This window comes from Bufo gargarizans, chromosome 5 (assembly GCF_014858855.1).
Source record: "Bufo gargarizans isolate SCDJY-AF-19 chromosome 5, ASM1485885v1, whole genome shotgun sequence".
In the NCBI taxonomy this organism is placed as follows: Eukaryota; Metazoa; Chordata; class Amphibia; order Anura; family Bufonidae; genus Bufo; species Bufo gargarizans.
The window spans coordinates 340,153,907-340,172,328 of record NC_058084.1 but is presented as its reverse complement, the minus strand read 5'-3'; the positions used below and the strand labels follow the sequence as shown (position 1 = coordinate 340,172,328).

Genomic DNA, 18,422 nt, shown 5'->3' with positions numbered 1-18,422 from the left:
GCAGCCCTACAAAACCGGTATCCTTTTAATAAGCGGGATCAACCCTACCACACAGTATGACTAGTTTAATAGGGTTGACACAAAACATTTACAATATTAATAGCTTTAAATATCATTGACACCAATTATCTTTTTGCCCAAAAGTTATGCCATTAAACTGTAGAGCCTAAATGACTGGCTGCAGCAGTCACATGTGGGTAGCCACCCTATGATCACTGCATGACAGCATCCGACTGGCAGGAGCACCAGAGTGGTAGTGCTGAACTGGTGGACCATTTTCCAGGTTTTACTCATTTCATCATATCACCTGCATTTTTGCCAGACATTATGTTCAAACCAGTGGCTTAGGCTAGTTTTAGACAAACGCTGGGCACCTCTGACCGGCTGTTCCGGTTCCAGATGCTAGCCGACACATGCTGTTGCCATTCGCTATAATGACGGCGGAGATTCGGCCGCAACCTGACAAACATGCCGAGAATTGGCTGGATGAAATAAGCTGCGCAACAGCAGTTTTCCTCCAGCCAATTCTCTGCATATTTGACAGGTTGCGGAAGGATCTCCGTCAGTCCCTATTATAATGAATGGGGCCGCGTCCGGCCTGATCTGCAAAACACAGGTGTGAAACAGGCCTTATCTGTTTAACACTGGACAGGACAAGTTTTCCAGAACAAGAGATGCTTTTTGTAACTGCTCTCCGCCCTAGCTCCGGGATGAGGATATGGTCTATTAACTCAGAATTCCATAATAGTGTATACGAATTGGTCTTCAGTTCAGGCTACTACCCTGAATGTTATGGAAATTCTACGAATCTCAAGCATGCAGAAGTGTACATGCATAGAGTGAAGAATTTATAAGGTGCATGCATGAATCCTCTAGTCTTAGGATCATTTGGGCATATCTGGTTACTGTTCTTATACATAACTGTATTAGGGTCAACACATTGTGATGAATTTCGTGCGATACAGGTTTGCCTACCTGCCCGTGCTGCAATAAGATGAGTCACCTTGCCAGGGTCATCATCATTTAAAACCAGGTTTTTGCAGATTATTGCACCCAAAGATCTTGCATGGTAATATTCCCGCGTCCTCTCGACAGGAAAGTTTGTGGGATGAAGGCCACTGAAGGCAATAACAGTGTTTTCCAAAACTTTACTCTTCAGCTCTGGCACAATTGTACGAATATCTGGAACTTCATCTAACTCCTTCTTGAGGTATTTCTCATACTTTGCATAGTAATCTGTATGTACCCTGACAAGTATTTCCTCTAGGTATATCAAGTGATCATCTTCATCTAGGTCATCACTGTCATCATCTTCTTCTTCCATGCTCTGATCTAGAGATTCTCCTACTGTTATTCCAGACTGCTCACTGTTCTGGGACTCCGTTTCTACCTCCTTCTTATCAGTGCAACCATTTCCCAAGTCAATAAGAGTGTCCTGTTCTGCTCCCTGAACCTCCATCACCTCCTCCTGCAATAATAGTTTATCTTTCGTTTCAGATAATAGTCTTTTGTCACTACTGTGATTTTCAGTCCACTGTTTGCCAGGTACAGACTCCGCAGAAGATTCCTGAGACACCTGCTCTGCCTTTTTGGATTTCCTCCAACTTCTTTTACATTCACTTTCACTCCCGGAAGAAGAAGGGGATGGTGATTTCTTCACATCAGTCTCACTGTCACTATCACTAGAGAGGTCAAAATCTAGATCTTTTGCGGCACCAGTCTTTGCTTGAGATTTGGCCGCCGAAGTCCTATCCTCTGGTTCTACAGATGGCTCGGCTTCTGACAGTGTCACATTTTTACCATCATCGACAGAAGAACGGCGACTTGTGGCAGGGTCCTGCTCCACTACTCCATCATTAGCACTAGAATCCTTTTCTAATGGTTCAGTGCCTGATGGGCTGCCATTAACCTCCTTCGTGCTTTTCCCAAGCCCATTACTCTGCTCCTCTACAGGAAGGCTCTTTGACTGATCAGGATCCTGTGTAAGGGTCTCCGACTGTTGAGCTGTCCCCGACACTTTAGAGCTGCTTACTGCAAAGGGGGGAAAAATCATAGAAATAAAAACAATATTAGTCATTCCAGAAAATAATGTGTATTACTTTTACTGACATACTTGACATGAAAATATAACAACTAATATATTGTGATTGTCCATATTGCCTCCTTTGCTGGCTAGACTTTCTGTACATGATAAATGCCATATGCTGAAGTGAGACAACCCCTTTATGAATATTATAGAAAAGTGTGTGCATATCCCTCTCTCTCTCATTACCTATCTAAATCTGTGAGATAATCACAAAGATACAATCACAAGCCTACAGGATTCTGAGCTGAATTCCACCAGCAAGCTCTGCCTGCTGGTTGTGAAGATTGCATATCTGTAGGCATTGCATAGTAATGTGATTTACAAAACAAGCAATGCAATGTATTAACAAGGTTACTTAGAGCAGTGTTTCCCAACCAGTCAGCCTCCAGCTGTTGCAAAACTACAACTCCCAGCATGCCCGCACAGCCAAAGGCTGTCCATGCATGCTGGGAGTTTTAGTTTTGCAACAGCTGGAGGCACACTGGTTGGGAAACACTGACTTAGAGGACCCATCCCCACAAAATACAGTACAACCTGCAGGCAGCATGTCCTACAGCAGGAGGAGCAGACTAATATATAGTTTTGTGCGAAAAGATTCAGTAAAACTTGTCCTTTAGATCTCTACTATTTCTAACTGAAGACTTCCCCAGTGAACAGCCGACAGTATATGGGTAGCTTTTTCTGTATAAGTGAGTATACACAGATCGCTGTCAGTCACTGATGACACATCCCCCATGTACTGAGAGCTGTTCGCAGAGGAAGTCTTAATTAAGTTGGAAATAGACAAGATATAAATTTAAAAATGACAAGTTTTACCAAATCTTTTACCACTAAATATCGATCTGCTCATCTCCTCCTGCTCCTCTATACCATGATGCCCGCAGACTGCTTTGCAATTTTGTGGTGACAGGTCCTCTTTAAATAACATTATATAGATCAGGGATGGCCAACCTGTGGCTTTCCAGGTGTTGTAAAACTACAATTCCCACCATGCCCTGCTGTAGGCAGCCTGGGAGTTGTAGTTTTTCAACAGCTGGAGAGCCGCAGATTGGCCATCCCTGATCCTTGTTCACATGAGGACATATCCTTTAATGTCTGCAAAATCCAAAAAATAACGATTGAACGCTTCTTAATCACTAACCTCTGCTCCTCATCTGTGCTTCTCTGGAACAAGGAGGTGCATTGATATCACCCGTACCTTGAAAGTAGACATACTTTTTAACTGTAATCAAATTGGGAGCAAACTTCCAAACATCTTCTCGATCATCAATGATGCAGACCATAGAGTCCCCACATGGAAACAAATTCCTTAAAATTGGAAAACAGACGATAAAAATCTTAAAGAATCACTTTAAGAACATTGTGCACAAAATACATAACATAATAGACAGCAGGCTTGTAGCTCACTGGTACACATCCACACACTAAATTATTTATCTCCTATTCCAAGCACGATGGTTGACTGCACTCCAACCAGTTAAACACAAACAACTTTATATTAGTCTCTTATATAAGGATTCGCACCGATGACACAAACTTTGTATTCTCATATCACCATCCTGCAGCTACCATGGGAACCACGTTCCTCTATCCAGCTCACACAAGTCCCCTCAGACAACCTTCTGTGCAGAACTGCACCTAGGAAAGCAGGCAGGAGGCACGGTGGACGAGAATAAAAAAACATGCTCGAAAGACAAACCTAAGGTTTCCAGTCTTGGAAAATGGATCTATACATTCATCCCTAGACAGGATTCGATGTGAGAAAAGCTTCTTCTCAGGATCTAAAAACCCTATAAAAGAAAAAGACAAACATTTCTGTGCATTAGACACATTGTAAAATCCCATTTTCCTCGCTTTACCCCTCTCACGCCAGTGTAACTGGGTGATCTTGTTTCTTTGGTCACATCAAGCAGCAGACACAAAACCAGTGTTTCATATGGGTCAAGGAGTTCCAACCTTTACAGTCCAAACACTGATGGTCAATCCGAAGAAGACATGGTAAAGTCTCAGAAAACCCCTTTAATGGAACAAGTGTAGGATTGAGACACACACAAAAAATGGAGACCCTCAAGTGTAACGTGATTCTTATGTAAGATATCCTACTGTCAATTTGTCCAATCATTGTTCCATTCCGTCTCTGGTATATGTTGTAGACTATTCATTTTTATTAAAGGATTTCTGTCATCAGAAAAATCGTTATGTAGCTGGCTGACATTAGTGATGTCCTAATATAAGCAGAACATAAGTGTATGACTTATATCTCCCTGCCTGCCGCAGTTTGCACTAAATAATGACTCTTCTAATATGCATATGAGCCTCTAGGTGCTAGTGGGGCGTTGCTGCAGCACCGGTCCTAGAGGCTCTGTCCTCTCACCGTTTGGCACACCCTTGTAAAAGGTGATTGACATCCTCGGCCTCCTCCGTCCCCCACAAATCCCTCGCTTGCGCCGTCCATTTTAACATTATTATTTAGTACAGCAGCAGGCGAGCGTCCTTCACTCACTGCGCCTAACACTAAAATGGACGGCGCAGGCGCGGAATTTGCGGGGGGAGGAGGAGACAGAGGATGTCAATCACCTTTACAAAGGTGTGCCAAATGGTGAGAGGACAGAGCCTCCAGGTGCTGCAGCAACGCCCCACTAGCACCTAGAGGCTCATATGCATATTATACGAGTCGTTATTTAGTGCGAATGGCATAACGTTATCTTCTGCCATTAGCACATCACTAATGTCAACCAGCTACATAACGATTTTTCTGATGACAGAAACAAGTGAATTTCTCAAATTGTTGAAAAACAAATTCTTCAAATAGGTTTTTTGAATGACAAAAATGTGGGACTGAACACAAACATACTTCACCTTTTACATAAAAGGCTGTGTAACTTTTTGAAACATACATAAAAAGTAAAATTGCACAAAAAACAAAAACAAAAACATATTGCTAAACTACAAAGAAGAAAAAACAAAAATAAGACTAACGTCTCAAGCTATTTCTACCTGGGGCTCACCAGCCAGACCTGACTCCTAACTAACGAGAGGAGTACAGCTACAGAAAGCACCTTAGGAAACTCTCCTGACAACTAGGGAGCATCTCACTAGTCTACCGTACAGTTTGAGAAGCAATTTGGTTTTTAAAATTGCTCTGAAAAATAATCTACTTTATTACGAATACAACATTTTACATTCCTGCAGCCCTATACTGCCCTCTTGTGTTAAAAGAAGAGCTATGCACATACACTGGCACACACTGTCTGCCAGCTAATATTCCAATATTTTTTTTACAATAAAGACTATTATTAAAAGAATTTTAATATTGATGACCTAGCCTCAGGATACAATTTGGATAGATTTGGATACCACATCCCAGTGTCTATTTATCATTGCTCTTATTTTGTTAATCCACTGTGATATTTAACTACAAATGGTAAGTTTCTTTCTAGTTTCATTATGTTGTAATGTACGCAGTTCTGCAATCTGTTGGGCTATTCCCCTCTCTCTAAATTTAGCTGTCATTTCATTTAGTTTGATCTTACACTCCTCTGGTGCGGTGACGATGCCTCTTACTCTCTGATATTGGGAATAAGGGAGGGACTTTTTCACAGCCAGTGGATGGTTCCTGTTGCATGGCAATAAACTACTGCGATCTGTGCTTTTAGATCAGTACTTACAGATTGTAGATCAGTACTTACTTTGTTTTAATGCTGTGCAGAGACCTATCGGTGAAGAACTTCGGCCTTCGATTTTAAAACAGGAATCCGCAGTCTGCTTCAGTATCGGCTGGTACTTCAGTACCGAAGCAGACTTCGGATTCCTGTTTTTAAAACAAGAAAAAAAAAAGTAGCAGCACTTACGAATCTATAACAAAAAGTCTCTATGGAGGTGGTGCCCGCAGTGCTGGATACCAGTCTGTAGCATCCCCAAATCACCCAGAATAAAATCAAAAATAAAACTGCAGCACTCGCCGGTCTTCAATTCATGCTGGTTTATTCACCAAAAATTGCGACGTTTCGACCTCTCGGTCTTTCTGAAGAAAGCCTTGCTTGAGAAAGACAGAGAGAGGTCGAAACGTCGCAATTTTTAGTGAATAAACCAGCATGAATTGAGGACCGGCGAGTGCTGCAGTTTTATTTTTGATTTATTCTTTCTGTTTTTAAAATTGCAGAATCGAAGGCTGAAGTTCATCAAAATCTGGCACGACTTCAGACTTAACCAATTCTGCCTCGCTGAAGCGCACACAGACACAGCTCTCTGTACAGTATTTAAAGGAAGTTTTGGAACGAACTGACTTTGGATTTTGGATCCAAAGCTCGATTCGCTCACCCCTAATCAGTGCGTGTGTTTCCCCTATTCTCTTTTATTACCCACATCTCCAAGAAATTCATCTTGCCATTATCAGAATGTAAAGTGAGCTGAAGTTCCTGCCAGAGAGAAATCTAGAAGGGTTCCTTAGCAAACCATGACATAGCAGATTGCGCATGGAGGTGCAACATCTGAACCCATCACAGTCCCACAGCGTGGTTGGCAAAATGTGTCCAGGAAAAAAAAGTAATTTTGGTCAAGAACTATGGAAGGAGGGACAGGAAAAATTGTTTTGCCTCTTCGCTGTAGGTACTCTGACTTAACAGGCATTATCCTGCCCTGATTCCTTTCTCATGTTCTATCTATTGACGCATAAAAAACTGCATCAAATTGACTAGTATGCAGTTTTCGGCTAAGTCGATCTGTTTGATCTGATCAAGAAAATGATGGTGCTTGCTTAGTTAATGAGTCAGAACTTTTTCCCAAAGAAGTGCTGAAGGAGAGAGGATGAAATCAATTGACACAATTGGGCGGTCTGGGGGATTTGTGATCGGTTTATGCACTTTATGTCGCCCAACTTGGTGCCAACTGTTCCACTCTCCTTATATTCCTCCACCACTGTCTAACATCCTCTTAATCTGCCCTACCCGATCTGTAATGGCATCTGCTAACTGTATCCCGATTTCCTCCACATAATACATTTTATCAAGAATGACAAGTGCTCCCCCCCTTGTCTGCTGGTTTAAAAATGAGCCTAATATCTTATAGGAGGTGATCACGACCCTATGTGCTTGGGATAGGTCATCAATGTCAGATCGGCTGATTGGCGGGGTGCAGGAAGTCAGACCTCAGCCGATCTGACATTGAGGACCTATCCAGAGGATAGGTCATCAATACACCAACGCTGTACAACCCCTTTAACCCCTTACGGACACATCACGTACCGGTACGGCATGTTTCCCGAGTCCTTAAGGACGTACCGGTACGTCATGTGTTGTTCCGATCACCATCGCCCGGAACAAGGTGCCTGCTCAAATAATTGAGCAGGCACCTCGGCTAAATGCGTGGGATGGTCCAGTGAGTACCAATCTAAGGCCTCTTTCACACGGGAGTCAGTTTTTTTGCCCGGATAAGAGCCGGGTGCGTTGCGGGAAAATGCGCGATTTTCCCGCGCGAGTGCAAAACATTGTCATGCGTTGCACTCGCGTGATAAAAATCGCGCATGTTTGGTACCCAAACCCGAACTTCTTCACAGAAGTTCGGGCTTGGGATTGATGTTCTGAAGATTGTATTATTTGGAAAATAATAGCATTCTGAATACAGAATGCATAGTAAAACAGCGCTAGAGGGGTTAAAAATAAAATAAAAATAAATGTAACTCACCTTGGTCCACTTGATCGCGAAGCCGGCATCTCCTTGTGTCTCCTCTGCGCTGAACAGGACCTGGGGTGAGCTGCTCCATTAAATACCGGTTAAGGACCTTCGATGACGTCACTCCGGTCATCACATGGTACGTCACATGATCTTTTACCATGGTGATTCACCATGGTAAAAGACCATGTGATGACCGGAGTGATGTCATCAAAGGTCCTTAACCGGTATTTAATGCAGCAGCTCACCACAGGTCCTGTTCAGTGCAGAGGAGACACAAGGAGATGCCGGCTTCGCGATCAAGTGGACTAAGGTGAGTTAAATTATTATTTATTTATTTTTTACCCCCTCTAGCGCTGTTTTACTATGCATTCTGTATTCAGAATGCTATTATTTTCCCTTATAAGCCCCTACCTGAGATAATCACAAAAAACTGAAAAAACTACTGCATGTTTTTGTTTTAAAAATGAAATCAGTGTAAAACTTACATAAATAAAAATAAAAAAAAGTATACATATTAGGTATCGCCACATCCGTGATAACCTGGTCTAAAAAAATATCACATGATCTAACCTGTCAGATGAATGTGGTAAATCACAAAAAATAAAAACTGTGCCAAAACAGCTATTTCTTGTTATCTTGCCTCACAAAAAGTGTAATATAGAGCAACTAAAAATCATATGTACCCTAAACTAGTACCAACAATACTGCCACCCTATCCCATAGTTTCTAAAATGGGGGCACTTTTTTTGAGTTTCTACTCTAGGGGTGCATCAGGGGGGCTTCAAATGGGACATGGTGTCCAAATAAAAAAAAAAAAAAAAAAAAAAAACAGTCCAGCAAAACCTGCCTTCCAAAAACCATATGGCATTCCTTTCCTTCTGCGCCCTGCCGTGTGACGTACAGCGGTTTACGACCACATATGGGGTGTTTCTGTAAACTACAGAATCAGGGCCATAAATATAGAGTTTGGTTTGGCTGTTAACCCTTGCTTTGTAACTGGAAAAAATTATTAAAATGGAAAATCTGACAAAAAAGTGAGATTTTGAAATTGTATCCCTATTTTCCATTAATTCTTGTGGAATACCTGAAGGGTTAACAAAGTTAGCAAAATCAGTTTTGAATACCTTGAGGTGTGTAGTTTATAGAATGGGGTCATTTTTGGGTGGTTTCTATTATGTAAGCCTTGCAAAGTGACTTCAGACCTGAACTGGTCCCTAAAAATTGGGTTTTTGAAAATTTCAGAAAAATTTCAAGATTTGCTTCTAAACTTCTAAGCCTTGTAACATCCCCCCAAAAAAATATAATTCCCAAAATGATCCAAACATGAAGTAGACATATGGGGAATGTAAAGTAATAAATATTTTTGGAGGTATTACTCTGCATTATAGAAGTAGAGAAATTGAAACTCCCACGGTATTTTTTTTTTATAAATAAAAATGATATTTTTTATTTTTTTTTACTTCATTTTACCAGTGTCATACAATATGTGGCGAAAGAACCATCTCAGAATGGCAGGATAAGTCAAAGCGTTTTAAAGTTATCAGCACTTAAAGTGACACTGGTCAGATTTGCAAAAAATGGCCTGGTCCTTAAGGTGAAATACGGCTGAGTCCTTAAGGCTGGGTTCACACCTGAGCGTTTTACAGCGCTTTCCTACGCGCTGTAAAACGCCCGACACCCCAAGAAGTACATGAGCTTCTTTGGGGCGTCTTGTCGCGCGTTCCCGTAAATAGACTTCCGGGAATGCGCGACAATGGGCGTTCGCTTGTCTCTGTATGCGCGATTGCAAATGCCCGTACAATCGCGCATACAGAGCACTCCATCGTGAACGCTCAGGTGTGAACCCAGCGTTAGGGTTTAAATCACTCAAAACCACCAAATCTACTGGAAATCTACCTCAAACTGATCTGCAACTATTGATGCTGAAGAAAAAAAAAAAGTACAGTTTCTAGGTCCTACTGCCTTTGTTGTTTTATAGATTCATGTACTTTTTGTTGAACCATGCATGCCCTATCCTACATCTATATTAGCACCCAAGTTCAGGCAATAGTCCAAGTTTGTAAAAGAATTACTTCCACTGATCTGGTGTTTTCCTGTTCAATGATGGCAGCCATTTTTGCAAGTGTCATACAGAAAGTGCAGCCATGCTGGTTTTAACCTTGAATTGTCTCTTCAATAGGGCTGCAGCTAACGATTATTTGAATAATCGATTAGTTGCCGATTAATTTCTTCGATTAATCGATTAATCGGGAAAAACGACAAAATTACAAAACAGAGGTTTATATGATCTTACTTGAAAAATTATGTTCAAAGGCCATATTAAAACAAATTGTGGGCGACACTATTATGGGGGATCTGTGGGCGACACTATTATGGGGGATCTGTGGGCGACACTTATGGGGGATCTGTGGGCGACACTTATGGGGGATCTGTGGGCGACACTTATGGGGGATCTGTGGGCGACACTTATGGGGGATCTGTGGGCGACACTTATGGGGGATCTGTGGGCGACACTTATGGGGGATCTGTGGGCGACACTTATGGGGGATCTGTGGGCGACACTTATGGGGGATCTGTGGGCGACACTTATGGGGGATCTGTGGGCGACACTTATGGGGGATCTGTGGGCGACACTTATGGGGGATCTGTGGGCGACACTTATGGGGGATCTGTGGGCGACACTTATGGGGGATCTGTGGGCGACACTATTATGGGGGATCTGTGGGCGACACTATTATGGGGGATCTGTGGGCGACACTATTATGGGGGATCTGTGGGCGACACTATTATGGGGGATCTGTGGGCGACACTATTATGGGGGATCTGTGGGCCACACTATTATGGGGGATCTGTGGACCACACTATTATGGGGGATCTGTGGACGGCGTAGTTATGGAGAGGGGGATCTGTGGGTGGCGCAGTTATGGAGAGGGGGATCTGTGGGTGGCGCAGTTATGGAGAGGGGGATCTGTGGGTGGCGCAGTTATGGAGAGGGGGATCTGTGGGTGGCGCAGTAATGGAGAGGGGGATCTGTGGGTGGCGCAGTTATGGAGAGGGGGATCTGTGGGTAGCGCAGTTATGGAGAGGGGGATCTGTGGACGGCGTAGTTATGGAGAGGGGGATCTGTGGACGGCGTAGTTATGGAGAGGGGGATATGTGCACTGTTATGGGCATAACAGTGCACAGATCCCCCTTCCCATAGCAGTGCCATACACAGACCTCCCCTCCTCCCCATAGCAGTGCTATACACAGACCCCCCTCCCCATAGCAGTGCCATAGACAGATCCTCCCCCCTCCCCATAGCAGTGCTATACACAGATCCTCCCCCCTCCCCATAGCAGTGCTATACACAGACCCCCCTTCCCATAGCAGTGCCATAGACAGATCCCCCCTTCCCCCTACCCCCTAACAGCCCCGGCCCCGATGCTTGCATCTTTATTTTACCTTTTTACAATGACGCTCCCGCTCCTGTAACAGCCAGGCAGAGCGGACGGCGGCGTAACGTCACTCAATCACGTGACGCGCCCGCTCCGCCCACTTCATGAATGAAGGAGGCGGAGCAGGCGTGTCACGTGAGTGAGTGACGTTACGCCGCCGTCCGCTCTGCCTGGCTGTTACAGGAGCGGGAGCGTCATTGTAAAAAGGTAAAATAAATCGATTAATCGTTGCAGCCCTACTCTTCAATAAAGTGACGATTGTCACTTTTGAATTCTTGAAAACTGATGGTAAAACCATCACTTTATTGGAAGAGAATTCAAAGGTTAAAACCCAACAAGGCTACATTTCCATTTACTACTTTTGCAAAAATGGGTGATATAATGGAAGAGAAACGCCATGCCTAATGGGATCCACCGAAAGACGAGTAAGCGGCTCTCTGCCTCTTCTGTAACTCCCAAAGAGCTCAATGACGAGACCTGCCACCTTCCCATTGATACCACTTAGATAACCCCTGTTTTCCTGATAAGACAACATCTCAATAGGCTTTATGGCAAAACTGCTTGTTTGACATTTCTACTTACCATGTACCAGTACAGGTGGCCATATCCCTGCAGAAACAACAGTATACTGCAGGTGCCACCCCTCGACCAAGAAAAGGGTGAGAGCCCTCCTCAAAAATGTATAGACTGGTGTGTGTGAACAAGGTTAATAGACAAATGTCCATACTTTTAGTAACCCTTTGGACCTGGACATTATATATTTGCTTTGCTTTGTTCATAAGAATAATCTGCCGGAAGCACACGTCTAGAGGAACTAACAATGAACTCAAAGCTTTACAAATGGTGTCAAACAGAGATACATTTTCAGGTCACTTAAGGTGTGTTGGGTAATTGTTGGCCAAAACGCGTTTTTTCTGATACTGAGATGCATATTGTTCCCTGTAGACCGTGCTGGCGAGTAGGTTTACTACATATTGTTATTCTTAAAGGAGTTGTCTCATCATAGACAATGGGGGCATATCGCTAGGACCCGCACCTATATCGAGAACGGAGCCCTGCAAGGTGGTGGCTGGAGGACTCCGGTCCAGCCGCCACCAAGCCAGCTCCCCATAGAAGTGAATAGGAGCGTACCGCGCATGCACGGCCACTGCTCCCATTCATTTCTATGGGGCTGATGGAAATAGCCGAGCCAGCGCTCGGCTATTTTCGCCGAACCCATAGAAAATGAATGGAGGGCGGCAGTGCATGCGCCCTCCTTCATTTGTGGGTCTCCGTTCTCGATATAGGTGCGGGTCTCAATGGTGGGACCGCACTTATAAGACAACGGGGGCATATCCTAGCGATATGCCCCCATTGTCCATGATGAGACAACCCCTTCAAGTTCAATAGTGGGCAGTAGGCTCCCTCTAGTGGCCGCTGCAGGCAGCCAGCACAATATCGTTCAAACATATCTATGCAGGGGATTTAGAGCTCTGACCTGACTTGTAAAGAGACTGCTGTGCAGAATCACACAATTTTAGATTACGTACATATGTTATTCACGGGTGGATGTTCATTATAAAAGGCAATGAGTCATCAGAAAATGACATTATTCAAAATCACTTTTTCATGTTAAACTTTTTTAGAATTTTTGGTGAGTTTTTCTTTGTCACCATCTATATTATTAAAACTGTATATAACCCTGCATTTTCACACTTCCTGGGGGAGATTTATCAAACTGGTGTAAAGTAGAACTGGCTTAGTTGCCCATAGCAACCAATCAGATGCCATCTTTCATTTTCAAAAAGGAGCTGTAAAGAAATAAAAAGGTGGAATCCGGTTGCTATGGGCAACTAAGCCAATTCTAATTTACACCAGTTTGATAAATATCCCCTCCTAAATTTTGGCATCAGCTGCATGGGCCATAGAAACAATGGACAGGAGCTGCTTTATTCAGGGGCATTTACGTCACTATTGTGGAGTAAAAAAAGCCGCACACCACTTTTCTAAAGTGGTGATAAAAAGGGAAGTTATAGCTGAGGTCTATACCAGCCCCTAGCTGGGACTCCCACGAACCATGAGAAAGGGGGGGGGTCCCATGGTCCCCGTATGATTAGAGTGGCAGACGGAGCTTACATGCTACCGTTCCATTCACTCTCTTTGGGACAGCTGGAGATAGCGTAGTGCAGGGCTCCTACCACTATAAAAGACATATTATGAATTTAGTCAGTACAAAAAAATATCGTTCAAATGACACATTGATGGCACTGAAAAAGGGGCAACCTTGTGCTGGGTTGGTTATGCCGCTTTCAGACGAGCGTATTTGCAATGTGTATATGGTCTGCATTTAATGTAACGGAATCCGCTGCTAATGTTAATGAATGGAGCTATTCACGTGGGCGTATAATTTCTGTCAGCATTTGAAATCCGCAGCATGTCAGAGTTTGTTTCCAAATCCGCACATTACAGTCTGTGCAGTGCATAAATAGTGAAGGAAGGAAGAAATACCCATGTAAGGCCTGATGACCATACTGATGGTATATCTCCAGGATCCTGAGCCAGAATACTGACGGATTTCAATACGCTCGTCTGAAAGCGGCCTAAGGCACAGTTTTGATTCCCCATTCATTTGAAGCATATAAATATCTCTATAGAGTTTTTCCTGACAATTACAGCTGATCAGCAAGCACAGCCTTATTGTAAGAAGCCTTGTCCAGAGGGCAAAACTCCTTGAAGGAGCTTTTATAAAAAACACTTGAAGTTGTTATTCTCCTTACATATAAAAAAAAAAAGCATTCAGCAGGACTCCTATCAGATACTGACCAGCAATCGTATGTGCATAAAGTCTGCTTCCAAAGGTAAAAACATGCAGCTCAAAAAGTTTGGCAATTTTCTCTAAGAATTCTTTACAATGCGGGCGCAAACGAGTATGTAACATCGGCTCTCCTCTGCCTAACTGGAAGTGGAATATGCCCTGCAAAAAAAGAAATTAGAGTTAAAAGGGAACAAAATCCAGAATCCAAACACAACACTCTCCTTATGCGTCTTTGTTATCTGCTCTTTGCTCAGATATCACAATAACAGACCATGAAAATAAACTGGAAAAGCAGAGCATTGATCTCTCAGGCTGCAGCCATGTTTACTCCCCCTTCTCATGCTTGTGTACTTAAAGGGAGTCTGTCAGCACATTTGCCCCTTTTTAACAGTTCCCATAGCGCTGTAGCCGCAACACAGATGATTAAAACGGTACCTTTATATGCTTTTGTGGACTTGTAAAACTGCCAAAAACGAACTTTGATGCATATGTAAATGAGGGCTCGCAAGTGCCCAGGACGGCGTCCACCGCGTTGGTGCCCAGGCAGCTCTGCCTCTTCGGCTCTTGTCCCCACCCAGCCTCTTCCTCTGCCCGCCCATCTGATTTCTCTCCCCCTCAGCAAGAGCCCGTGCCTGCGCGATGACTTCCTTGGCCGGGGCATGCGCACTGCGATGCAGCTGAAGGCATCTGTGTTGGTCCCATGTTCATATGCGTCTGCATTTCTGGAAAAAATGAAGTTTTAATATATGCAAATGAGCCTCTAGGAGGAACTCTGCTCTCTCTGCAATGGCAATGCCCCCGTTGCTCCTAGAGGCTCATTTGCATATATTAAAAGTTCTTTTTTTCTCAGCAATGCATATGAACACAGGACCAACACAGATGCCTTCAGCTGCCAAGCGCACATGTAACAGATTAGCGAGTTTCATAGGTACAAATAAGCTGACAGATGCCCTTTAAGTCAGGAAGTATTGGAGGAGTGGGCTGAATTTAGGATATATTTTGTCTACACAGCAAGTGTGGCCATTTTGTTGGAAAGAATCGGCTAGTTTCCAATTGTACAGTATAGATTTGGTTACACTGTAGAGCTGTAGTGGACTACAGAATACCAAATCTAAGAAGAAGAAAAACCCTCCTCACTCCTAAATAGTGCCATAAAATGGTAGGTTCCTGTGAAAGGTGGATTACCACTATCTGGAGCTGTAATACTCTAGAATACTAAATCTACCAAGATAAATTTCATTCTCTATTCCTAAATAGTGCCATAGCTAGGCAGATTTGCTTTTTCAGGATCCTGGAAAAGCGGAGTTTCAACCATTCGGATCTGTAAAAGAGAATAGTTTGTAGTGACATTGAGAGAAAATGTGTATTCTGATGGACACCTTCCCACCGGTCAGAAATCTACGAGATCTTGCTCTCCAGTGATAGTCATTATTACTCAAGCACACAAGGCTGTGTTCATCTCATGTTTTTGTCCTACGTTTAATCTATACACAACGCATACGTTAAACGGCTGCTTCAGACAGATGTCATACTGTGGTATACACTTAAGCTGATAGAAAAATTAACTGTTGTCAGGCACTGCTGGAGATGGAGTCTGAATGTGTGGTCTTTTTTAAAAAAAGAGGACAGAACTACAACTCCCAACATGACCTGCTTGTTATTATGGGGCATCAGTGGACAGGGAGAGGGACATAATAGGAAAGAGGAGCTCTGCCCACATTGTGACATCACTCAGGTCCTTCACACTTGTCTTGGTGGGCAAATGGGGTGAAATGAAATTGGCTAAAAAAAGAAAAGTGAGTAAGTCAGGGTGGTAGATGATAGATCTCAGGGGAGCGGGAGTGGAAGTGGCTGTGGGGACCAAGTGCAGGGACTGATCCTCCTGTACAGTGTGTGTGATGACATCAGGCTTGTTCACCCAACTGCTCTGTAGCCAAAGATGGGAAAGGACTAGGGGAAAGACAAAGAGGGGGCCAATTATCAAGAGTGGTGGTCCCAAACATCTTGATCCATCCAGTTTGTGGAGTATGTTATATTAAATCCATCAAGCTGTGTGAAACCCGGCCCCTCTCGCTAAGTCCTGAAAAGTGGCAAGAAGCCTAAAAAGTCACCAATTATGGTGCAAATATGCTGTGCACCTTAAAAAAAAAAAATTAACATCACAATAGTAGCATAAATGCCTTATCGAATGCTCCTCAAAATGCTTTGTTTGCAAGATCTCTCCTAAGCTGCTTATGACAGAGGTTTGGGGAGCACCTTGTAGACATAGCTGTGTGTGTGCACTATGCATTAAAGAGGCTCGACCCTATTAAACCAGACATGGAGCACTAGGCGGGGCTGAATATTCCGAGCACCGCTCTGTAACACCCCCTGTGCTCTGCACACCCCCCCCTCCCATTGATTGACAGGGCTAGACATCAGGCTGAGCTGTGTCTAAGAGCGGCAGCAGGGGAGTGGAATTCCTATCGCCAGACGCCCGGGACATGCAGTTCCGGGCGCCGGGCAAGTAGTTTGAACAGTTGTTTAGCCCTGTGCGGGCAAGTAGCAGGGACATGTAGGTTGGGCAGTGCTGACCGCTCCTACATCTATGTCAGCCTGCCCCTGCATCGTGCATATGAGTACCGTACATATCACTTCCTGCAGGCGGCCCCCGCTCCTCCCGGCTCCTGTATCGAAGTCTCCGCCCACCTGCCAGCACAGGAGCGCACAGTAAGTCAGCACACCGTCTTAAGAGACTGAGTAATTGCAGGCCAAGATGGGAGAAGAGGAGTGAGAGACCCCACGGCCCCTTGCAGATGAGCGTTCCTCCCGGAGCCTGTCCACATCGCAGCTCCCGGCCTGACCTGCAAGCGCTGACTGGGGTCACATAGCATTATACTGATTTATGATGCTATGTAACCCTTACAGTTCTGGAATGTGTTGGATAACACGGACAGCATTATGTCAGTGTTATCCAACACATTCAAGAACTGTAAGGGTTACATAGCATCATAAATCAGTATAATGCTATGTGACCCCAGTCAGCGCTTGCAGGTCAGGCCGGGAGCTGCGATGTGGACAGGCTCCGGGAGGAACGCTCATCTGCAGGGGTGTCAGAAATAAAGGTTGTGCTGTCTGTCGTCTGAGGCTCTGGCCCTGCCTGCAATCTGCACTGCACGTGGCACTTGATAAACTATAATGTCTCCTTGTGGCCCCCATACAGTATAACGTCACCTTGGGGCTGCCCTAGTGCCCCATACAGTATAACGTCACCCTGTGGCCCCCACCCCCATACAGTATAACGTCACCCTGTGGCCCCCGCCCCCATAGAGCACAACGTCACCCTGTGGCCCCCGCCCCCATACAGCACAACGTCTCCTTGTGGCCCTGCCCCCATACAGCATAACGTCTCCTTGTGGCCCTGCCCCCATACAGCATAACGTCTCCTTGTGGCCCTGCCCCCATACAGCATAACGTCTCCTTGTGGCCCTGCCCCATACAGCATAACGTCTCCTTGTGGCCCTGCCCCCATACAGCATAACGTCTCCTTGTGGCCCTGCCCCCATACAGCATAACGTCTCCTTGTGGCCCTGCCCCCATACAGCATAACGTCTCCTTGTGGCCCTGCCCCCATACAGCATAACGTCTCCTTGTGGCCCTGCCCCCATACAGCATAACGTCTCCTTGTGGCCCTGCCCCCATACAGCATAACGTCTCCTTGTGGCCCTGCCCCCATACAGCATAACGTCTCCTTGTGGCCCTGCCCCCATACAGCATAACGTCTCCTTGTGGCCCTGCCCCCATACAGCATAACGTCTCCTTGTGGCCCTGCCCCCATACAGCATAACGTCTCCTTGTGGCCCTGCCCCCATACAGCATAACGTCTCCTTGTGGCCCTGCCCCCATACAGCATAACGTCTCCTTGTGGCCCTGCCCCCATACAGCATAACGTCTCCTTGTGGCCCTGCCCCCATACAGCATAACGTCTCCTTGTGGCCCTGCCCCCATACAGCATAACGTCTCCTTGTGGCCCTGCCCCCATACAGCATAACGTCTCCTTGTGGCCCTGCCCCCATACAGCATAACATCTCCTTGTGGCCCTGCCCCCATACAGCATAACGTCTCCTTGTGGCCCCGCCCCATACAGCATAATGTCTCCTTGTGGCCCCCGCCCCATACAGCATAATGTCTCCTTGTGGCCCCCGCCCCATACAGCATAACGTCTCCTTGTGGCCCCCGCCCCATATAGTATAACGTTAGTATAAGTTCAGGACAAGTAGATGGTCATGAGGGACAAGTAGATTGAGCCCCCACTTTAGTCCTTCGACAAGTAGTTTTTTTTATTTTTTATTTCCACACCCCTGAGCGGTGTCCTAACATCAACATATCATATACACTTTATAGCTCAGAAAGCTAATCTACATATTTCTGCTTTATTTACAAGCAAAATTTA

The 18,422-nt window shown here is 44.8% G+C and overlaps 1 protein-coding gene across 2 annotated transcripts in view; it reads right to left on the bottom strand.

The window, feature by feature from the left end:
* Positions 1-18,422, bottom strand: part of CTDP1 (CTD phosphatase subunit 1) — a 110,868-nt gene that overhangs the window by 62,403 nt on the left and 30,043 nt on the right. For both annotated transcript variants that reach the window (XM_044293363.1, XM_044293362.1), the window contains exons 5-8: positions 13,999-14,149; positions 3,786-3,876; positions 3,228-3,394; positions 976-2,031 (exon numbers count right to left, since the gene is read on the bottom strand). In XM_044293363.1, the coding sequence (XP_044149298.1) occupies positions 976-2,031; positions 3,228-3,394; positions 3,786-3,876; positions 13,999-14,149 (1,465 nt within the window). The remainder of the gene's footprint in view (positions 1-975; positions 2,032-3,227; positions 3,395-3,785; positions 3,877-13,998; positions 14,150-18,422) is intronic.